The sequence below is a fragment of the Bubalus bubalis genome, chromosome 6 (genome assembly GCF_019923935.1).
Source record: "Bubalus bubalis isolate 160015118507 breed Murrah chromosome 6, NDDB_SH_1, whole genome shotgun sequence".
In the NCBI taxonomy this organism is placed as follows: domain Eukaryota; kingdom Metazoa; phylum Chordata; class Mammalia; order Artiodactyla; family Bovidae; genus Bubalus; species Bubalus bubalis.
Window position 1 is genome coordinate 49,988,881 of NC_059162.1, and position 24,303 is coordinate 50,013,183.

The following is a 24,303-nucleotide window of genomic DNA, read 5'->3' on the forward strand; positions in this document are numbered from 1 at the left end:
TCCAGGGCCCAAATGCTGGTTCCCACCTGTGCCCACAGCCCAGCCTGTGGGGCCTGTGGGTGGTCCTGAATGCCTGGAGGCAGCAGGGTAAGCCCCTTTGCAGGCTGGGGCTGGGTGGGCGTCCACTGAGCTGCTCCCACCCTGTGAATGGGTAACGCCCTGCTTTACCCACTTGTCTCTGCAGAAGCTAGAAGGAGACAGGCCCAGTGGCCAAGGGCCTGGCCTCTGGGGGTGAGCTGCCTGAGTCTAACCCCCCCACCCACCCCCCGCCCACCGCCTCTCAGAGTTTCTAAAGGGAGAAGAACGCCACAACCCAGGTGCTTATGAAGACTAAAGCCCTCATACAGTGCCTGTCCCAGACTGAGGCTGAGTGACGGTTCCCTAGTGTTATGTATTGAGCCTTGATTGAACACCAACTGTGGGCCAGGTCAGGTCAGGCCAGGTCATAGTGGGAGAGGCAGGAGCGACAGTGACGTAGAATTTGGACCACGGTCCAGGTGGGAAATGCTCTGCAGGGCCTCCAAGGTAGGGTCTCAAACATAGCGGAGGGAGGGGTCAGGGTGGGGATTTCTGAGACAAGCTTTGAAGGCTGAATAGGAGCTGGTGATGCAGAACACAAAAGCATCTTCCAGGTGGCGGGCAGCGCACACTTGCAGAGACTGAGAGGCCAGGAACCATGGGAGAGAAGGGTATTGGTTTATGAAGGATTCACTCTGGACGGGTAGTGAGGGAAATGGGGTCTGTAAAGGGAGGGCCTGGCAAATCTGTCTGTCTTTGTTTTTAAATCTCTACTTCTGGGCTCCTTCCAGGTTGCTTCCTTCAGGGCACTCTGCAGTTCAGTGAGGGAGACAGGCCCGTAAGTGCAGAGTGCCCATCAGAGTCCTCTACAGAGGGCAACCGAGATGGCGACCTCATTTCTCGGTAGATGGTTCCTGGCAGCTGGGAAGAAGGCCAGCCAGGCCCCTGTCAGGGCTCCACTGGGTCACCGCAGCTCTTCCCCAGGCAGTCGGATGAAGAGCGGACAAAACTAGGAGACCCTGCAGAGCCAGGATGGCTAAGATCTGGAGAGCAGAAGGCAGCCAGGTCTCATGAGGACGGGTGTCATTCTGCCCCGCCGAGTCCAGCTCACAGTGAATCCTCTAGAAGTGCTCGTCCTTCCTCTCCCTCTCTGAGCATCATGGCCCCAGGCTTTCCCAGGAGACCTAATCCAGGCTGCACTGTGACCTCAGGACCCCTTGCCCCAGAGCTCAGCCTTGGGGCAACCAGGTGTTGGCATTTCCTGGTAATACGTCAGGAAAGTGACCAGGGGAGTGCATGTTTACACTGAAGGAAAACAGGCAAGAGGGGAATACAGCTTCCAGAATAAAAGTGAATCAGTGACAAGCCTCTGACTATTACACACAGTGTGTGTGGACTGAATGTATTAGGTTTGGAGCCTGTGACAGGGCAGATGTCTAAACAAGCAAAGAGTGTGTGACTGCAGGTGACCAGGGTGTCCATCTGGGCTGCCTTGCCATGGTCAAGGCGTAAATCTCTTTCCAGAGATCGGGCCAGAATTCTTCCCCCTTCCATGTGGCCAGTGATTCATAACTTGGCTTTGTAAATAGCTCAGGTTTTAGGGTCATTTGATCCTTGGCAAAGTCCTTGAGGAAGGTAAACTCAGCAGTTGTTTTAGAGAAGGGGAAACTGAGGCTGAGAGCAGATGAATCCTGCATCTTCTTCTGGAGTCTGCACTGGACAGCTCATCCCCAGGACCGATGGTGGTGCCTTTGCTCAACTACAGAATTTAAAGGTCAAGGTTAATATCAGCTAAACTGCCAGAAGTTTTTGGTGGACTGTTACGAAGACACCTGGACTGTTCATATGCTCAGGATAATTATCGTGGAGGACAACTCCACAGGAACAAGGAAAGGAATTGTCCTGTGCCTCCACATGTCCAGGGATGGTTTGACCCATTGTATCTGCTAGTTGGACCTCCCCTGGTGTTTTAGCAGTCAAGAATCTGCCTGCAATGCAGAAGCCACAGGAGATGTGGGTTCAATGGGAAAATCCCCTGGAGGAGGGCATGGCAACCCACTCCAGGATTCTTTCCTGGAGAATCCCATGGACAGCCTGGCAGGCTCCAGTCCATAGGGTTGCAGTCGGACACAACTGAAGCGACTTAGCACACACACACACCTGCTCATTGCGCTGTTAGTATCAACGTATCAGTGCTCTGTGAGTGTCAGCAGCCCCGGTCTAGAGATGCCCTGACTCAGCTGTAGCATTTGGAGGTAATGTAATAACTATAAGTGGTTAACTAATACCTGATTCCAATAAGCTGTGCTCACACACTGGAACTGAGATGGGGAGTGCTGACTGGGACAGACAAACCAGATTTTCTTTAAGGAAGACCTCTCAGGGGGAGAAGTGGGTGTGTTTGAGACCTCAGGTTTCACATAGCCGTACATGTTTCTAATAGTTTCCAGATGTACAGTGCGTTTACTGAGCCCAGGAGAGGCGTAATTACGGGTAATAGGAGCCAGCCCTGCCGTTAAGCGAGAACATGAACGGCAGAGCCTGCAGCAGAGTGGCTCTTGGACGCAGCTCCACTTTTCCACTGCCGGGGATCAGCCTGCTCCGTGTGCACACAGCCCTGCTGTTGGCGGCAAACCTAGCAGCAGGATCCAGCCATGTTAGACACAAGCTCGAAGAACCACACCGTTCTCTGGCCGGGCAGAAACACCAAATCTGCAGACCAATCTAGGTACTTTCCTGCCAGGTTTTACATTCCAGTATATGTATCAAAAGCCTCCAAATAGTGTATTAAGACTGTATTTTCAGATGCTGCTGTTCAAAAGTGTCACAAGTCAAGTGCATCCACAGTGTCCCAGTTTAGTGTATTTCTTTCCATGTTCGCAGCAAGCCCACTTCCTGGTCCAGTTCATTTCAACCTGTGTTCTTGACAGGTTGCGAGGATACTTGAAGTCTCGGAAGAGATGAGGAAGAACATGGGCGTAAACTCAGGGCTGGAGCTCATCACCTTGCCTTATGGTCACCAACTGCGCCTGGACATCATTGAAAGGTGAGTAGTGCTGCTCTGTACTTATGGTCCTTTCAACTCCACAGGCTGTCAGAGCTACAGGTTTCAGAGCTGGGAGAGGCCAGGTACCCTCTGGCCCAGGGCCACCTCACTCGAGGAAGTGTGGCCCCTGAAGGCCTTTCCCAGAAGCCGTGACCAGAGAATTCCTGGAGAAGCTCAGGTGGCAAAGAGGAAGTCAGGGAACAGATAGCACGTTTGCAACTCTGCTCCATGGGCAGATGGAGAAGCCGGCAGAGGCTCAGCCCTAGAGCACAGGTCACCCCCCCTGCTGGCCTGGGCTGGGAGCAGTGCTGCAGGCAGGTGGAGCAGGGGTGCCGTGCCACTTCCCTCCAGCGGGAGCTGCAGCCCCTCTGTCTGCTTTAGGAATTAAGTGGGGGTTTGTGGGGGAAGTTGGGAAGAACAGGGTCTGAACGGTGTTTTCTTTGAAGTGTGGACAAATGGGGGATCAGAGGGCAAGAGATGAGGTGCTCAGGCCCCCGACCTCTGAAGCATCACTGCCCTCTTCTCATGGAAAGCCAGGGCCCTGGCTGGCCATTAAACCCCACTCACGTCAGATATTTAGAAATTAGAAAGGTAGAAGTAGCGAGGCACGTTTTTAAGAAGCACTAGACTAGAATCTCATATTACCATAGAAGTTGGCCTTTTTGATACACATGAAAAGATAGTTGTTTTGCGCAAGACTATTTTGTTATCTGAAGTTTTCTGTCTTTCCAACCAGCTTCCTGGTTGCCACAGCACTCGTGTGGTCTTTAGTGGGCAGCCAGGGCCCTGGCTTCTCCTGAGAAGAGGAGAGTGAGGCTTCAGAAGCCGGAGCCCTAGCACCATCGTCCCCTGCCCATGGTCTTCTGTGATGCTCTGGGTCACAGCGCTGTCCAGCACAACACGGATGGCAGAAATCTCCTGACGGCATCCACTAGCCACTGGTGACCACTGAGCACCTGAAATGTGGCAACTGAAGGATGAACTTTATTTTTACTCTTCAGCATTTTAAGTATAAATATAGCCACATGTGGTTTGTGGACAGTGCAGTCCTAGACTACCACTAGCCCCTAGAAAGTAAACACTATATTTCAAATGGCCTGGGAGAGTTGGTAACAGCTGCTTTCAAGGTTACCCGACTATGAAGCAAATAAAATGGCTCCAGTGCCTCTGTTGCTGTGGTTTCACAGCCACAGGTGCCTCCCGTAGGAAACACCCAGCGCTGAATGGAAGACTTCTGGGAGGCAGGAGGGCAGGACGCAGGCCTGCTGCTGTTGTTTAGGCATGCCTGTCAGCTTATTGTTCAGTGTCTTTGGGCAATGGTAGGTCTGACTTCTGAACTCCCCTACTTTCCCTGCTCACTCTTCTAGATGCCAGCCCTGCTCTCCAAGGCATCCTCTCCCTCCCCATGCCCCAGGGCCTGGCTTCTCATTTCCACTCACCTGCCCTCCCTCCTGGTCTGGGCCCGTGGTCATTATTTCAGCAGAGACCAGCTGTGCTGCCATGCATCCCTGTTTCTCCTGTGATACTTTTCAGACTGAAAGCTCCCCAGCTGCAGGCCTTGTTTATTTATTTATGGCGGCACTGGGTCTTCGTTGCCGTGCGGGCTTTCTCTAGTTGTGGCGAGCAGAGGCTGTTCTTCATTGCAGTGTGCGGGCTTCTCAGTGCAGTGGCTTCTCTTGTTGCAGAGCACGGGCTCTAGAGCACAGGCTCAATAGCTGTGGCCCGTGGGCTTTGTAGCTCTGGAACGTGTGGGATCCTCCCAGACCAGGGATCAAACTCATGTTCCCTGCATTGGCAGGTGGATTCTTTACCACTGAGCCACCAGGGAAGCCCTGCAGGCCTTATTTTATCAGTTTCATGAGCTGTGTTGGGCATGCTTTATGGGTGCCCAGGCTGAGGTCAGCAGGCTTGTGGCTTCTCTCTGGGCTATTTTCTGACTTCCACTCTTGTCTACATCCATTTCCTCTTCCTCCTGATTGCCGCCTGCCTGGGGTCTGGCTTCTTGCTTTGTTCCCCATCCAGAGCTGACCTGTAGGATCTACCTGCTAGGGCCTGGGGAGTGGTTCTCTCCATTACAATGTGTCTACTAAATTAAGGTTACAGCAGTCCTGCAGGATCAGGTGACAGCCTTGTGTTTGAGACTCTAATGTAAACCACCCTCCATGTTAAACTTCAGTTCAGTCACCACCCATTCCAAGGCTAGTGGGTGGGATGTCCTTCTGAAATGTTTTGTGCCTCCTACCCACCTCAGGAGCTTCTGCTACACAATTGCCTTGCTGAGCTGTTTTTCCCAAGGCGGTGTGTGCAGGAGGTTTGAGGCAAATGTTGTTCGAATGAATGGATATAATTACCCAATTAACTGTTGATATAAAGCCAGTTCTTAAAATAGAGAACCTGTCTTTTATTAAGGGCCTTAAAACATAGGAAAAAACATTGACTAAAGAATCAATTGAAGGCAACATAGGAAGTTAGTTTACTATTAAACAGCTAAAATGTTCATCTCAACCTTAACACTTTGCAAATGGGTAACAAAACTCTTCAGTAAGCTTAACATAATAAAAATATACTTTAAGTCTATTTTAAAGATCCATTGATTAAGAAAGACAGGAAATTAGCAAAAGAAGATAAAGGGAAGAGATATAGGCAAAAGGGACCAACACACAGAGGGAGAAATGCACACACAGGTACCGGTGTAGTAACAACTGCTATTTTAGGTACTGCTGAGCCAGGCACTTTAATTATCTTTACGCACACACACAGTCTTTCTCACAACAGCCCTTGTTCCCATTTTAGAGATGAGGAACTAGGGGAGTGGAGCAGTCAGGTAACAGCCTAAGGTCACACTTTGAGCAACCACCTTGCACACCCACATGTGCAAATGCTCAGAGACAGCAGAGCCTGTTACTGATTTAAAAATCATTGGAGAAACTGGTAGTGCTAGCCACTAGATGAATCACTCCTCTCTTTGCTCTAGAAGAGTGAGGAGGAGGCCAGCACAGGAAGCGTGGAATATCATCCTTAGCTGTGAACTTCTAGGACAAGGTGGCCCCAGAGTTTCAGAGGCAAGTCATATCGAAGCGACCATAGCTGTGAATTAGTGCTTCACCTTCAGCACTCGTACCAGTGCCTGGAGAGAAATTTACCCAAGGCCACTCTGGTGGCTCAGCTGGTAAAGAATCCACCTGCAATGCAGAAGACCTGGGTTTGATCCCTGGGTTGGGAAGATCCCCTGGAGAAGAGAACAGCTACCCACTCGAGTATTCTGGCCTGGAGAATTCCATGGACTGTATAGTCCATAGGCTCGCAAAGAGTCAGACACGACTAAGCAACTTTCACTTTCACTCTGGCCCAAGGTAGGGAATGCGCATTCCTGGGCCACAGAGGGAGGGAGAGACAGGTTTACAGACTGCTGCCACCAGGAAGGAGACCTCTCTGTGACCCCATTCATATCCATCCCATTGTCTGTACAGAAAAGACCACTCTGCTTCCTGTTCTGGGTCTGCGCAGTTGACCCGTGGCATTCAGGATGAGAAAAGGGAGGATTGTTGGTAGATACAAGATTTCTTTCTATGAGGGTCTGACCTTACAGAGAAATCCTGCCAGCTCACTATTGAGTCTTTGTCCACACTCCCACTCACTTTCTGGCCCCTTGACCCAAGCCACTTTATTCTTAGCTCATCCCTTGTTCTCACATCCATGTTGTCTTCCTGGATCAAGCATATTATCTCATCTTTCTGTCCCTTCCATTCCCCAGTCCAGGGGACTTAGGGGCTTCCCAAAGGATTCCTCAGTGTGTTGGGGACCTGGCATCTCTGTGGACCTGTCATGGTGAGAGGGACAAGGAGCCATGTGCACTTCTGAGCAGCTTCAGCACAGGAAGGCCCCTTCATGCCCCTTGCTCCAGGGCTGAACATGCCATGTCCTGGGGTATCTGTCCTTTTTGATTCCCCACAGGACGCCCACTGAGGCCCTTCTGCAGTCACTCTGATGGGGGTGGTCTGTCTTTGCAATCAGCAACCAAACTGTGTGAGCTGCCAGTGTGTCTCAGGAAGACAGCGGCAAATGGTGCAAAGCCAGTCCTTTCCTTGGCCAGTTTGGTTTCATTTCCTCCTGGTCCTATTAGCCCTGGCCTGATCGCTCATCTCCTTCCTTTCAGACACAACACGATGGCCATCGGCATCGCAGTGGACATTCTGGGCTGCACGGGCAGTCTGGAGGACAGAGCAGCCACCCTCAATAAGATCATCCAGGTGGCAGTGGAGCTGAAAGACTCCATGGGGGACCTCTATTCTTTCTCAGCCATCATGAAGGCCTTGGAAATGCCACAGGTAAATTTCAGCTTGCTTTGTGCAGCCCTGTGGGCCTGTGTGTACTTAATGCTCTGCAAAATGGTCTTTAAGTCCATGCCCGGCAAACCACAGGTGACTTTGGTCAATGCAAAAGGTAAATCGTGTCTTAGTGAAAGCTGCTTTGATTAGGGGGCAAACAAGAGCAGCGTTGCACGTTTCTGGCTCTGTTTTTAAAGACAGCAGATAATCGCTGACTGCCTACACTTTCTCTGTGATGTACAATAAGAGTCATCCTCAAGAACAACAGATGTTCCTGAAGAACCGGTTAGGATGATTAAGTCTGGCTCAAGTGTGTTGTGTAAGAAAGACTGCTTCCATCTGGGTCACTGGGCAGGCGGGCTGTTTGGGGTTATGACTGGGAAACAACGACATTTGGGGAGCTGATCTCTGAGGATCCCTAGAGTGGTTTATCTCAAAGTATGTTCCTCAGGTCACCTAAAACAGACTCTCCTGTTAAAAGACTCAGCTTCCTGACTCATTTGCCATACAACCCCCTAAAGCAGAGTTTCTGAAATCAGGCACTTTGAATTTATCTGCTTTGACAGTCTGTTTTTAGAATGAGGTTTGAAACTGAAAATTTGTTTTTGAAGCCAAGTGGACCTCATAGAGGTAGATGCTCAGTGACTTTGAGTATGAGATCACAGTCCCACAAACCCAGTCTGCAACCAGTAATACCAAAGCCACCACTCATTTAGCTTGGCTATTTTGCAACCAGCCACAGATTCTCTGAAATCCTGCATGTTAAGAACATAATTTCCTTATATGAAACCAAGGTCACCTTTCAAACAAGAAGCTGAAATGCTTCATGCTTTCACCAGGAAATTTTGAGAAGGGTCAATTCCAATTATAATATTCTAAGAACTTTCAAATTTCTTTAGATGCATTGAAATTATTTGGGTCAATATTTGAAATAAGCAAGTTCAGCTGTATTTTCATGATATACTGACTTCTACTATACTAACAGGAGTTATCATTTTTCATTTGGGTGTTTCTAATTTACATTATGTTTATTTCCTCTTATCCAAAACTGCCTATAATTCTGAGGACTAATAGGTTAGCTATTCGTATAGCTTCCCAGCCCAGAGCTTCCTCTGAGAGTAGTGAAGGGGAATTTGTGACATTAACATGGTTGCTTTCCATGACATCAAACTCAGCAATTAGGGACTTATCCCAAAGCACATAAACATGCCTTTATAGGTGGTCCCCCCATCCCACGGCAGCATCATACTCTTCCTATCTGCAACACTTCAGCAATGAGGGCGCAGAGTCCTCCAGAGTACTCAGGGCTCTGTTTGGGGTGGGGAGTGGCAGACCCAGGAAAAACCAGAGACGAGAGTCATGTCATTTCTGTGTATCATCTAAACCTGACCCCGGACTACAGCCATTTGTGCTGCCTTCTGTTCTCAGTTTCTGGTATCAAGAGAGCGCATCCAGGAGATGGGCCGAGACAAGGGCTCCTTTCAGAAAGGTGGATGCTTCAGGGCAGGGAAGAAGAAGGGGGCATGAGAAGAAATGGTGGCATCATGGGTGGCCAGAGGAAGATAAGCCACATCCTCCCCTTCCCAGCAGACCTGCTGGTGGTGATCCTTTCTCACCCTCCTCTTGGAATACACAGGGAGTTCTTAGAGGCCAAGGAAATGAATCTCTGCCATTTAGCTGTGAAACTTGACTAAGTTCCCTAATCTCTTGTCTTCTGATCTGTAAAATGAAGTCAAAATACTGCCTCATAGAGCACTGTGAGGATTAAATGAAATTCCTCAAATACCTGACAGAATTGGCCCTCATTCCCTAAATATTAGTTCCCTTTTCCCCCTTCCTTGTTTCATGTAGAAGACATCAGACACAGGCTTGCTGGTTTTAGGGTGTGAATGGGGGACTATTAGGATAGTCAGAGTCAGTGGCATATGTTGGTCTGGACTAAACGATTCCAAAGAAATGAGCAGTGGCATCACATGGCCTAGGCAATTTTCCATATGTCTCAGACTTTACTACTTAAAAGTAACATTAACATGCTTAAAATCACAATTCTACATCCTTACATCAGTATAAACTCTGGAGGACAGTTGGCAATGCCTATCAAGATTTTATTTCTTGACCCAGTAGTTCTACTTCTGGAAATTTATCCTCCAGATATTCTCTTGTGCACATCTGCAAAATCTTTGAGATAATTCTATAACAGAAAAATATGTTTAAAGCTCTTACGTATAGGAAATGAGCTAAACTATGGTTTATGCATAAATGGACCACTTGAGGCTTAATAAAACAAGACTGTTGTATGCTGTTCTATATGTACTTATGTAAAATAACTTCCAAACAAGGAACACGAAAATATGTGTATAGTATGATATGCATTTATTTTAAAAAGTGTGTGTGTCTCTAATGGGTCATGAGAGCAACATGGAGCAGGGAGTGGGTAGGGATTAGCTTTTCTCTATACTCTTTCAACTGCTTTGAGTTTTTATCATGTCCATCTATCATCCATTTCAAAACTTAAGCACCAAGGTAATTTTTAAAAGAGCCTTTTTCCAAAGCTATAACACTTTTCTTTCTTCCAGATCACACGGTTAGAAAAAACGTGGACTGCCCTGCGGCACCAGTACACACAAACCGCCATCCTCTATGAGAAACAGCTGAAGCCTTTCAGCAAAGTCCTGCATGAAGGCAGAGGTGAGCACTGGGTCAGGGCAGGCGGCCTGGGGGCTGCTTGACAGTGTCATTATCTGTTCTGGTTTGAGCAAAGCTTTTAGCAGGGCGTGTTATAAAGGCTCCAGGTTATCTGCAGGATTGTCAATGAGTCAGTCAGGATTGTCAATCAAGCCTGTATCAGATGACAGAGTTGCTTGTAGGTATTCAGTTGCTAAAACAAGACATAGGGTACCAGTCACCTCATTTGGAGCTTAACTTTGTAAACAGAGGTACAATTTACATATTAGCTTCAGGTGTACAACATAATGGTTCAATATTTGATTGTTGCAAAATGATCACAATAAGACCAGTTAATATCTATCACCATACATAGGTGCAAAAATTTTTTTTTCTTCTGATAAGAACCTTCAAGATTCACTTTGCTAGCTACTTTCAAATATGCAGTGCGGTATTCACTATAGTCACCACGCCGTATAGCCTACCTCCAGGGGTTACTTTATAACTGGAAATCTGTACCTTCTGAGCCCTTCAACCATTTCACTTCTCCCCTTGTCTCAGGCAACCGCCAATTTGTCCTCTGTATCCATGAGCTCAAGGGGTGTTTCTGTTTTTCTTAGACTCTACATGTAAGTGAGTTCACATGCTATTTATCTTTTTCTGTCTGACATATTTCACTTAGCATAATACCCTCAAGTTTGTGTTGTCACAAATGGCAGGATTTCTTTTTAATGGCTGAATAATATTCCATTGTGTGTATACACACATGTGCATCTTTTAAAATTTAAGTTATAGTTGATTTATGATGTGTAAATCTAGTGTACAGCAAAACAATTCAGTTATATATTTAATATTTTTCATCACATATTACTGCAAGATATTGATTATAGTTCCCTATGCTATACAAAAGGACCTTGTTGTGTAAATAAGTTCATTTGTATCATTTTTAGATTCCACACATAAGTGATATCATGAGATATCTACCTGTCTGACTCACTTCACTCAGCATGATAATTAATCTCTAGGTCCATCCATGTGTTGCTGGAAATGGCACTGTCATTTTTTCTGGCTGAGTTGTATTCCATTGTGTACATACATATACCACATCTTTCTTTATCCACTCATCTGTTGAGTGACATTTAGGTTGCTTCCATATCTTGGCTATTGTAAATAGTGCTGCTATGAACACTGAGGTACAGGCATCTTTTCAAATTAAGGGTTTTCTCCAGATACATGCCCATGAGTGGGATTGTTGGATCATATAGCAACTCTGTTTTCAGTTTTTTAAGAATCTCCATGCTGTTCTCCATAGTAGCTGCACTAATTTACATTCTCTCCAACAGTATAGGAGGGTTCCCTTTTCTCAACACTGTCTCCAGCATTTATTATTTGTGACTTTTTGATGGCCATTCTGACCACTGTGAAGTGATACCTCATTGTAGTTTTGATTTGCATTTCTCTGATAATTAGCAGTGTTGAGCATCTGTTGTCTATTGAGCATCATGTATCTGTTCGCCATCTGCCTATTTTTTCAGGGGGCTATTTGTTTTTTGCTAGCTGTATGAACTGTTTGTATATTTTCAAAATTAAGCCCTTGTTGGTCACATTGTTTGCAAATATTTTCTCCCATCTGTTGGCTGTCGTTTCATTTTGTTTATGGTTTCCTTTGCAAAAACATGTTTAATGAGATCCCCTTTATTTTTACTACCTTGGGAGACTGATTTAAGGTAACATTGCTATGATTTATGCCAGAGAATGTTTTGCCTATATTCTTGTGTCAGAGCTTTATGGGATTGTGTCTTACATGAGTTTATTTTTGTGTATGGTGTGAACAGAAGTGGTGAATTGGCATCCTTTTATTCCGGTTCTCAGATGGAAAGTTTTTAGCTTTATGGGCTTGTTATATGTGGCCTCATTATGTTGTTGTACATTCCCTCTATATCCACTTTGTTGGGAGTTTTTTTTTTTTTTAACCATAAATGGATGTCAGATCTTGTCAAATGATTTTTCTGCATCTATTAAGATCAAATTATTTTTCTTTCATCTTATTAACACAGTATGTCATATTGATTTGTGAATATTGAGCCATCCTTGTTTCCCTGGAATAAATCCCACTTAATCAATCCATATGATCCTTTTAATGTATTGTTGAATTCAATTTGCAAATACTGGCCTATAATTTTCTTTTCTTGTGGCATTATAAAGATTACAGTCCTATAGGATCCATGGGCATAAGCCCCTTTGGCCCTCAGAGCTAGGCAATGTGTAGTGTTCTAGAGGTAGCTGGACAAAGGTATAAGCTCTTTTCTAGGATATATCAGTGAGCTGGAGCAAGGCAGAGACAGCACACAAAGACTGCATCATCTATCAGCTTCCATTTGCTGAGGGCCTCCTAAGCCCTAGCTGTATGCTAAAGCAGAAGCCTGTCTTTCAGGCTAAAACTTTAATATTGGCAAATGAGCCAATTTGCATAATATCTAGGCACCTCTCAATTGGCTGCCTCTGTACCGAGCCCTGGATCAGGTGAGTTCAAGCTTGTAAGCCCTTTAAGACCTGTTTCTCAGACAATTATAGCCTTGGGGTCTTACAGACAGGTACAGTGTTGAGTTTCAAAGTTAGATGTTTTGGGGGTTTGTATCTCAGGTGCTGGTCTTAAAAGTTGCAGTGCTACACGTGGTGTTCAAGCCCTTTGCTCCTCAGGTTGAAGCTCCAGGTTTTGAGTTCCCTCCTGATTGTGGGTCACTGCCCCAGGAGAGGGTTTATAGTGCGATAGTCTCCCAGCCCCTCTTACCTACTTTGATGTGGGTCTTCTCTTATTTGCACAATGCAGTCTTTAGGATTTTTCCCAGAGGAAGCTGTTCCATACTTAGCCATAGATTCATTGTGTCCACAGAAGGCGGTAAGCCCAGGACTCTCCTACATTGCCATCTTCAACTGGAACTCGCTGCATTTAACTTGGGGGAAAAAAACATGATATGGAGAACTTTACCCCTGCCCCTGTTTTTCAGAGTCCACATGTGTTCCCCCAAACAATGTATCGGTCCCACTGCTGATGCCTCTTGTGACCTTAATGGAACGTGAGGCTGTCACTTTTGAAGGAACTGACATGTGGGAAAAAAACGATGAAAGCTGTGAGATTATGCTGAACCATCTGGCAACGGCCCGACTCATGGCGGAAGCTGCAGACAGCTACCGGATGAATGCTGAGAGGATCCTGGCCGGTAAGAGCTGGTTTTGGTTAAGCTGCTCTCTGCACAGTAATTGGAATGAAAAGAGCATCAGTGCTCTCAATTAGAAAAAGACCAAATAGGAAAGATTAAGACCTGGGAATTCCATTTCTTGTATTACTTATTCTTAATTCCTGACTTAAGGATCCTTCTTCTCTCTTCTTTTGTGTCAGTGGTATAAAGAAAACAGAGAAAGGATCAAGAAAGAATTTGTCAGTTTGTTTACCATTAGTACCACTAATAATAATAATTAGAAAACGTGATGGGCCCACATGAGGCGTTAGGGTTCTATTGGACTTATCTATATTCTTGTTTCTTCCCAGACACACTGGGACATGAGCTCCTCTGCTCTTGGCATCAGAGGGTCCACCGTAAGCCAAGCCTCTGAGATTGAGAGAGCTTGGAGAATAGCAACACAAGTACACTGATCCAAACCCAGGTTTGGATCAGTGTACCGTGTGTCTTCAGGAGTGGCCAGCTAGGCTAAACAAAGAGGGGCACAGAGGTGGGAAGGCCTTCCATGTAGGACTGTGGCTGAGGAAGAGCCAGTGAAGGGTTTTAAATATGAGAAGATGTTATCACATGGTTAGATTTGTTTTCAGTCTGGCATCTTTGTGCAGGAAGGCTGGAGGGCTGAAGCTTGTAGGCAAAAAGACCACTTAGGAAGCGAGTACAAGAATAAGGGCCTTGTCTCTTCACCACTGTATAATTTTTAAAACTCTTCAAGGACCTACAGTTTGATCCAGAAGGTTAAGAAATATATGGGGCAGGAGAGGCCTAGTATTTGACCTAAAACAAAGTTGTTAATTCAGAAACAGAATTTGGGACTAAACAGCTTGCACTATGTCTGCTATAGGTATAAGCAATACATACCTGTTTCTTTTCCTCAGAAAGTTCAGCAGGGTTGGGAGTATAGGACTCAGATGCTAATTATAGGAGCTTCCCTGGTGGCTCAAACAATAAAAGCATATATAATTCAAGTCAGTAGATACTATTAGAATGCCTGCTTATACAAAACCAGTAAGTATATTACATTAGATGTTCCATAAGCCAATATATCAGGGTGGATTTTGAGAAAAGTATGTTTTAAGCTGTTTTACAGCAAATCACCTTAAAGGTATTTTCTCAGCTGTTCCTGCTACAGGTTTTCACAGCAAGTTCTTATGGCTGGAATTAACTGTGAACCCAGTAAGGGCAGAAATTTGCTCACCGACATATCCCAGTACCCTGCCCAGGATAGGGGCTCAAAGCAGATTAACTCAATGAATGGAAGTTGTCATCTGGCCTCTAGTTGGTTATCTGCCAAAGAAAGATATTTTGGCATCACATGAAGAATGAAATAGAAGGCTTCTGTTACCCTTTCCACCACCAAGAGACTATGATTTAGATGCTGGGACTATATTTAATGACAGAGCCAACTACTCCAGCAGTAATCAAGGATGAGAAACATCTTCCTGTATGACTCGAGCTAGAGGTTTCCCCTGCTCTAACAGAGCTGACTGAGAGCATCCTTGGCCATAAGTAGAACAGATCTCTTACACAGAAAAGAGAGTTAAGAAATGGGCCCAAACATATGATTGTTAACTGTTTCTTGACAAAGGTGGCAAGGTAATTCACTGGATAAAGTAATCTTTCAACAAATGGTGCTAGAACTACTGAATGTCATGCAAAAAAAAACCTTCAATTTTACCTCATAGAATACACTCAGAATATAAGCGCTAAACTGTAAAGCTTCTATGAGGAAAACATAGAAAGTCCTTGTGTCCAGCAAAATTTCTTAAGCCATAAAAAGCATGAACCATAAAACACTGATAAATCAAAATTTTACATTTTGCTCTTTGAAAGACATTATTAAGGAAGCAAAAAGGCACACTACAGACTAGAAGAAAGTATTTGGCAAACATACATCTGATAAAGGACTTATTATCTAGAATATAAAGAATTCTTACAACTGAATGAGAAGAAAAGATTTGAATAGACACTATACCAGAGAGGATGTACAATGACAAATATCTATATGGAAAAATGTTCAAAGCATTAGTTATTACAGAAATATAAGATGAAACCACGGTGAGATGCCAGCACCTCACCTGAGATGACAATAGAGTTCACAACTGGACTCTTCGTTATGTTACTGATGAGAATATAAGACAGTATAGACATTTTGGAAAAGAGTTTGACAGTTTCTTTAAACATATATTTACCATATGAGCCAGTACTTCCACTTCCAAAGATATGAAAACACATGTCCATGCTAAGACTTAATCACAGATGTTCACATTATTCATAACAGCCAGAAACTGGAGACAATCGAAATGTCTTACCATTCAGTAAACAAAATGCAGTATATCCATATAACTGAATACTACTCAGCAATAAAAAGGAATTATTAACAGGCAACAATATGGAATAATATCAAATTTCTAGAAAAGGCAAAATAGCAATGGAAAGCAGATTAATGGTGTGGGGTAGGTTCAGGGATTGAGAAGAAGTACTAGAGATTTTCTAGGGTTCTAAAGTGGTGTGATGTTTATACAACTCTATAAACTGTACGGCTAAAAAAAGGGTGAATCATGACAAGTAAATTATAAAGCTTTAAAAAAAATACTTGAACACTCCTGCACTACTACAACCCATGGTGCTTGTGCGCACAAATTTTATTCTGTCATAGTGACTTAGTTATTCTTTCTCTGAAGTTGCTCAGATCCTTGGGGGTGGGGGATGTTCTCCCCTTCCTTATATAGAAAGATCCTATATTTTTCCTTGAGGGCATTTTTTAAGTTCTGAAAGATGTTCATTTTGATCTTACTTTAAACAAGCAAGTTTTCAGTCTATTTTCAACACTGTTTCAAGCAGAACTGAAGTTTTTTTGGTTTTGTTTTTATTAGGTTTTCAACCAGATGAAGAAATGAGTGAAGTCTTCAAGACTGAATTCCAAATGAGATTGCTTTGGGGCAGCAAAGGTGCACAAGTCAATCAGACAGAGAGATACGAAAAGTTCAATCAGATTTTAACTGCCCTCTCACGTAAATTGGAACCTCCTCCTGTAAAGCAGATGGAGTTTTGATAACTCTCCAGAGAAGCTTAGGATATAATTTCAAGCTTATCTACTTTCTCCTCAGAGAAAGCTTATCATTTGATAAAAGTAATAATGTGCAAAACTGACAATATACAGCTTTTAGTATCCACAGGATATTAAACATGTAAATTGCACAGAGCACACTTATTTATGAATTGTTTAAAATTACTACTGATTTTAAAATAAATGATAATTTATTAAGGTAACTGTTGCTAATGTTGATCAACAAATTTAAGTGAAGACCCAGCTATATTGGCTGGTTGCTTTCTATTACTGAGGTATATGACCATTTCAGTTTTAATTCCATGTCAGATAAGTGTAAATAGAAGAGTTTAAAAGCATGAAACTGAAGATATCAGTTGTATGATATTCTCTAACTAAATATGAAAAATGTAAATAGTCATATGAAAATATATCTTTTTGTGAAACAACTGTATCCAGTCTCTTTAATACTAAACAAACAATTCATTGTAGTACAATAATTCCACCTCCTAACTTCTTGGGGCACCCTGTTCCCTTGCCACCACATCCTGATAGTAAACCAAAATCAAGAGAGTGGTACAGAAAATTTAAGGTATCTGGCTTAGGGGACAGGGTAAGATAAATAGTGATATAGGTGGAGCTGACCCCAGAATACCTAAAAGTTACAACAAAAGCCCTGGTGCTTGCTAGCAGCTGCACTTCAGTCAAGTTAACCCTCAAGTCCCACGTGCAGCACAGCGGCTGGTATGCAGTGAGCACCAGATGCTAGTGTGCTTCACGACAGTATTTCACGTATTTCACAATAAAGTAGCTTTTCCTCTGGCTGATAAGGATGAGTTTTCTAGGTTTTTTGACTTCCCAAAGGGGATACTTTCTAGTTTAACAGTATCTGTCTCAATTTTTTTCTATTGTAGAATTTGAATACAAGTCTTTAAAGTATCAATAATAAACTTCTATCACTCTGCCACCAAGTGTCACTTACCGATCTGCTTTTTCTTCCTGTCTTCTAAATAATACGGGGATCACACAAAATAGTTTTATATCCCACTTTTCTCCAATAAGTTGTGAAAATTTCTCCAGGGTGGCCTTTGAAAAAAAGGATTGGTTCCAGAGGTTACACTATAATTTAACCATCACTCTATTATTGGTCATCTTAAATATGTCCGCCAGAACTAAGTACAAGGCTCTCATGTGGTCTATTTAATAAAATGGAAATATTAGTTTCAAATCCTGGACTCTGTATTCTCATTAATGCAGCCTAGAATCATGAAGCCCTTCTTCCAGTTTTTAAAAGCCATCTTTTTTTTTTTTTTTTCCCCTGAAAACACCAAAGCACACTTCTACTTCTGATGGTATGGGGGTTCAGATGCTCTTAGAAATCCCTCTAACTAAATTTTCATAAACATACCTTTTAATGCACTGTTAAGCTTCCCTTGTGGCTCAGCTGGTAAAGAATCCGCCTGCAATGTGGGAGACCCAGGTTCAATCCCTGGGCTGGGAAGATCTCCTGGAGAAGGGAAAGGCTACCCACTCCATTATTCTGGCCAGAAGAATTCCATGGACTACAGACCATGGGGTCACAAAGACTTGGACACAACTGACCAATTTTCACTTTCACTTCACTTTCAAATTTGACAGAATGAAAAGGGAATCCCTAAGAAATAATCTACTCCTCACCTCACTCATCAAAAGGAACAGCAAATTTAAATAAACTCTGTAAAAGGAAGTTAAAAACCCTGGGTAGCCCTAAAGGCAAATACTGACATCAACTCAACGAATGGAAGACAGTATCTTAAGGGAGCTGAACATGAAATGCCTCCATTATGTAGGAATCCTTAAAGGATCCCTGTTGGCAAGCTGGAAAAGAAATAATTTGCCAGAAAAGAGAGGTTACCAGGGAACATTTACAATAAGAAAAATAATTGTAATGATAATGGTCTTTGGCGAGGATTTGCAACTACAAGTGAAAGTGTTAATTGCTCAGTTGTGTCCAACTCTATGCGATCCCATGGACTGTAGTCCACCAGACTCCTCTGTCCATGGGATTCTCCAAGCAAGAATACTGGAGTGGGCTGCCATGCCCTCCACCAGGGGATCTTCCAACCCAGGAATCAAACCTGAGTCTCTGCAGGGAAGCAACTATAAGCCTGTCCTCAAATAGGTCTGGAGTAAACTTGACAAAATTTATAAAACTCAAAACCAAGAAACTGATTTACAGTGGTAACAACACACACACACACACACTATATATATATATATATATATATATATATATATATATATATATATATATATATATATATATATATATATATATCAGAAGGCAATGGCACCCCACTCCAGTACTCTTGCCTGGAAAATCCCATGGACAGAGGAGCCTGGTAGGCTGCAGTCCATGGGGTCACTAAGAGTCGGACACGACTGAGCGACTTCACTCTCACTTTTCACTTTCCTGCATTGGAGAAGGAAATGGCAACCCACTCCAGTGTTCTTGCCTGGAGAATCCCAGGGATGGGGGAGCCTGGTGGCCTGCCGTCTATGGGGTCACACAGAGTCGGACACGACTGAAGTGACTTAGCAGCAGCAGCAGCAGCATAACACAAACAGAAACAGTGTCATGAAAAATAAAATGCTGGGGGGAAAAGATTTAGAATCCCAACAACTTCAGATACTGGAATTATCCCATTTTGAATGCAAAGCATTCATATATGGATTTGTATAAAGAAAACATGAACTCAAACAGGAAATGAGTATTTAAAAAAGGATCAGATTTTTAAGAGAAACTAGGTAGACCCTTTAGAAATGTATAATAATGAAACTCAAAACTCACTGGATGCTAATAATAAACAGAAGATTAGATCCAACTGGCTTCCCAGGTGACACAGTGGTCAAGAATCCGCCTGCCAAAGCAGGAGACACAAGAGATGCAGGTTCAATCCCGTAGTCAGGAAGATCTCCTTTGAGTAGGAAATGATAACCCATTCCAGTATTATTTCCAGGGTTATAAGAACAGTCATGGGGTTGCAAAGAGTTGGACATGACTGATCACACTTCACACTACTACTAGATCCTACTGAAGCTTTAATGAACTCAAAAACATATCGGAAGACCATGGCCAGAATACAGCAAAGACAAGAAAAATAGGAGAGATTAAAAGTGAAAAATTGCTCAGTCATGTCCAACTCTTCACAACCCCATGGACTGCAGCCTACCAGGATCCTCCATCCATAGGATTTTCCAGGCAAGAATACTGGATTAAAAGACCTGAACAATTTGTAATAGAATGACCCAATGCATCTCATCAGAGCTCAAGAAGGAAAGAGAGAGAGAGAGAGGAAGGAATTCATCCAGAAGAGTGAGCAGAGAAACTGCTAAGCTTATAGGTATATTAAGGCAAACACTAAAAATAGTGTCTACTATGTGGGGTTAAAAAAAGTCAATTACAACAGTAGCACAAACCAGGAGTGGGGTGACTAGTTACTAGAGTTTTGATAAAGTATTACTCTTAGATACTAATTAGCTTTAAGTTTTAAGTGAGTATGCAAAGTATCAAGGGTAAATACTACAGGAACAGAAATTATGGTCCAAGTTTCAAACTAGTAGAGAGAAAAAAAAATGGAGAATACCAACAAGATTGCTGGGAGAAATATAAACAACTCAGATGTGCAGATGAATCACTTTAATGGAAGAAAGTGAAGAGAAATAAAGAACCTCTTGATGAAGGTGAAAGAGAAGAGTGAAAAAGCTGGCTTAAAACTCAACATTCAAAAAATGAAGATCATGGCATCCAGTCCCATCACTTCATGGCAAAGAGGGGAAAAGTGGTAACAGTGACAGATTTTATTTTCTTGGGCTCCAAAATCACTGCAGACGGTGACTAAAGCCACAAAATTAAGATGTCTGCTCCCTGACAAAAAGCTATGACAAACCTAAACAGTGCGTTAAAAAGCAGAGACATCACTTTGCCAACAAAAGTCCATATAGTCAAAGCTATGGTTTTTCAAGTAGTCATGTATGGATATGAGAGTTGGATCATAAAAGAAAGCTAAGTGCTGAAGAACTGATGCTTTCAATTTGTGATGCTGGAGAAGACTCTTGAGAGTCCCTCAGACAGCAAGGAGATCAAACCAGTCAATCCTAAAAGAAAATCAACCCTGAATATTCACTGGAAGGACTGATGCTCAAGGTGAAGCTTCAATACTTTGACCACCTGATGTGAAAAGCTGATTCACTGGAAAAGGCCCTGATCCTGGGAAAGACTGAGGATGAGATGGTTGGATGGCATCACTGACTCAATGGATGCATTTGAGCAAACTGGGAGATAGTGAAGGGAAGCCTGGCCTGCTACAATTCACAGGGTTGCAGAGAGTCAGACACGATTTAGCAACTGAACAACAACAACAAACCAAAAATATATTTAAAGAGACATAAAAAAGTGAGATGAATAGCAGGCACAAAGACAGCAGAAATAAGTCTGAACGTATCAGTAGTCATTATAAATGTAAACAGACTGAACCCTCCAGTTAAAAGTCAGAGGTGATCAACTAAATTTACAACAAAACCACTCTATATATTTAGAAGACAAATAAAGCATAAAAATACATAGAAATTGAAAATTCATTTTCTAAAAAGGTCAGGATAATTATGAAAGAACAGGGTATAATTTGTGAGAAGAATGTGGTGGGTTACTGAGGTGCTGGTAATGCTTTTTTGCCTGACTTAAAAGTTACTGACTTTCTAATAACTTAAGCTGTACATTTATGTTTTATACATTTTCTGAATATTTTATCTAACATGTTAAGCATTGCTTAGGAATATTTGTATATTGTTGTATATTGTCACCCTGCTTATTTAACTTATATGCAGAGTACATCATGAGAAATGCTGGGCTGGATGAAGCACAAGCTGGAATCAAGATTGCCGGGAGAAGTATCAATAATCTCAGATATGCAGATGATACCACCCTTATGGCAGAAAGCGAAGAACTTAAGAGCCTCTTGATGAAAGTGAAAGAGGAGAATGAAAAAGCTGACTTAAAATTCAACATTCAGAAAACTAAGATCATGGCATCTGGTCCCATCACTTCATGGGAAATAGATGGGGACACAGTGGAAACAGTGACAGGCTTTATTTTGGGAGGCTCCAAAATCACTGCAGATGGTGACTGCAGCCATGAAATTAAAAGACGCTTGCTCCGTGGAAGAAAAGTTATGACCAACCTAGACAGCATATTCAAAAGCAGAGACATTACTTTGCCAACAAATGTCCATCTAATCAAAGCTATGGTTTTTCCAGTAGTCATGTATGGATGTGCGAGCTGGACCATAAAGAAAGCTGAGCACCGAAGAATTGATGCTTTTGAACTGTGGTGTTGGAGAAGACTCTTGAGAGTCCCTTGGACTGCAAGAAGATCCAACCAGTCCATCCTAAAGGAAACCAGTCCTGAATATTCATTGGAAGGACTGATGCTGAAGCTGAAGCTGAAGCTGAAGCTCCAGTACTCTGGCCACCTGATGTGAAAAGCTGACTCACTGGAAAAGACCCTGATGCTGGGAAAGATCGAAGGCGGGAGGAGAAGGGGATGACAGAGGATGAGATGGCTGGATGGCATCACCGAATCAATGGACATGAATAAACTCCAGGAGTTGGTGATGGACAGGGAGGCCTGGCGTGCTGCAGTCCATGGGGTCACAAAGAGTCGGACACAACTGAGCGACTGAACTGAAGTATCAGAACTTGGTGAAGAAATTTTTTAATGTTATTCTATTAAAAATCTGAAAACCACTGAAAAGTAAATGAAGGAACCATGCTCATCAACAGAATATTCAGTATTAGAGATAATTAGTTCTTAATACGATCTATAAATTCAATGCAACCCCACTCAAAATTCAATAGGACCTTTCAAGCTAGCTTGATTAAGCTTTTTCTAAACCTGTAATGGCTAGGAAGTCAAGACCATCAATGGTTAGGAAAGTAAGACAGATGGAGGAGGGTATCTGTTCTACCAAATACAAAAGCTCATGATTAAAATACACTATTGACTGAAGACAATATGTTTTTAGAGAGTGATACTGTTAACATCAGGACTTCCCTGGTGGCACGAGTGGTAAAGAACCCACCCGCCTACCCAGGAGGCATGAGACACGGGTTTGATCCCTGGGTCAGAAGATCCCCTGGAAGAGGAAATGGCAACTCACTCCAATACTCTTGCCTGGAGAATCCCATGGACAGAGAAGCCTGGCAAGCTACAGCCCACAGAGTTGAAAAGAGTTGGGACATGACTGAGTGACTTAGCTACTGCTGCTGCTAAGTCGCTTCAGTCGTGTCCGACTCTGTGCGACCCGATAGACGGCAGGCCACCAGGCTCCCCCATCCCTAGGATTCTCCAGGCAAGAACACTGGAGTGGGTTGCCATTTCCTTCTCCAATGCATGAAAGTGAAAAGTGAAAGGGAAGTCACTCAGTCATGTCCAACTCTTTGCGACCCCGTGGACTGCAGCCTACCAGGCTCCTCCGTCCATGGGATTTTCCAGGCAACAGTACTGGAGTGGGGTGCCATTGCCTTCTCCGGAGTGACTTAGCATGCATGTACAATTAACATCACCATGTGAAGTGTTTAGAGCTTAAAATGATCCAGGGTTCATTAGACAACTTGTGACTATCATTACCATTTACATTTTGCACTCAGGTTTTTGTTCCAACCCTATGTATATTAATAATGTACAAATTTTCAAAAAGGACAGAGTGAAATTTTGAGTGAAGAAAAATTTTTCAGTGAATCTTATGCAGATACAGATACTTTCCCTGATTGGCTGAGCAACATATATACTAGTGTCACAAATGATAGTTCTTCAGAATATAGTTCTGATTCAGATGATGTTGAGTATTAGACCAACAAAGACAAAAAAACTTCAGTGACTGATTCTGATACAGAAAGTGAAAATGAAACTCACGTGCTGGAAAATGCTCTTTTGCTTCTGCACAAGAGTGGATTGCAAATATTTCATGAAAATTAGACTTTACAGGTATAACTACTGAATGTAATAACCTGCAAAGTGTTAGTGAAATAATTAATTATTGGCTGGGCCAAAATAAAAATCACCAGCCATAGGCATTCATTTCTGCAAAAATCCTCTGGTCAATAATGAGTTAAATTACAGTAATCAAAAAACTGTCATTAAAAATTTGATATATGACAGGAGCATAACATTGCCACTCAGTGGGGGAAAGGATGCTTCTTTAAATAAATAATTCTTGAACAAATGGTGAAGCAAATGAAAGGTAGAGGTGATGGTTCCTTACCTCATATGCTGAAATAAAATCTAGATGAATTAAAATACCACATGTGAAACGCAAAACCATAACACTTTTAGAAGAAAACACTGGAGAATATCCTTTTTACTTTGAATCAAGGAAGAATTTCTTACAACTAGATAGGAAAGCATTAAATATGAAAGATTCATCAATCTACATTAAAATGAACTTCTATTCATCAAAAAATAATCCTAGACTGAAAAAACTGAAAGATATCAGCAGCACGTAAAAATATCGAAGTATTAGTATAGCAGGTAACGTCCAGGATGGCCCCAGAGCTTCCCTGCCACCTGGTGTTCACACCCTTGTGTTGTCCCCTCCCACATATACCAGGGCTGGTTTGCATCACCAAGAAATGGTATTCACATCTGAGATTAGGCTATAAAAGATTGCCTATTCTATCTTGAATTTTTCTCCTTTGGATCACTCACTAAAGAAAGCAAGATGCCACACATAGTGATGAACATCCCTATGAAGAGGTCCACATGGCAAGGACGATGTGAATGATCTTGGAAGTGGACTCTCCAGTCCAGTCTGAGTCAAAGCCTTGAGATGATTGCAACCCTGGTCAGAACACCCATGAATAAATACAGATACCAACCTAAGGAAAAAATGGGCAAAAGATATAGAGGCTTTTCACAGAAGA

At 43.0% G+C, this 24,303-nt stretch overlaps 1 protein-coding gene across 7 annotated transcripts in view; it reads left to right on the forward strand.

Moving 5' to 3' along the window:
• Window positions 1-16,790, forward strand: part of BCAR3 (BCAR3 adaptor protein, NSP family member) — a 152,504-nt gene extending 135,714 nt beyond the window's left edge. For 6 of the 7 annotated variants that reach the window (XM_025288236.3, XM_044944666.2, XM_025288235.3 and 3 more), the window contains 5 exons: window positions 2,949-3,064; window positions 7,221-7,392; window positions 9,969-10,080; window positions 13,065-13,277; window positions 16,172-16,790. In XM_025288236.3, the coding sequence (XP_025144021.2) occupies window positions 2,949-3,064; window positions 7,221-7,392; window positions 9,969-10,080; window positions 13,065-13,277; window positions 16,172-16,350 (792 nt within the window). In that variant the 3' untranslated portion in view covers window positions 16,351-16,790. The remainder of the gene's footprint in view (window positions 1-2,948; window positions 3,065-7,220; window positions 7,393-9,968; window positions 10,081-13,064; window positions 13,278-16,171) is intronic. The other variant, XM_045166074.1, reaches the window with a different exon arrangement.
• Window positions 16,791-24,303: the final 7,513 nt, after the last annotated feature.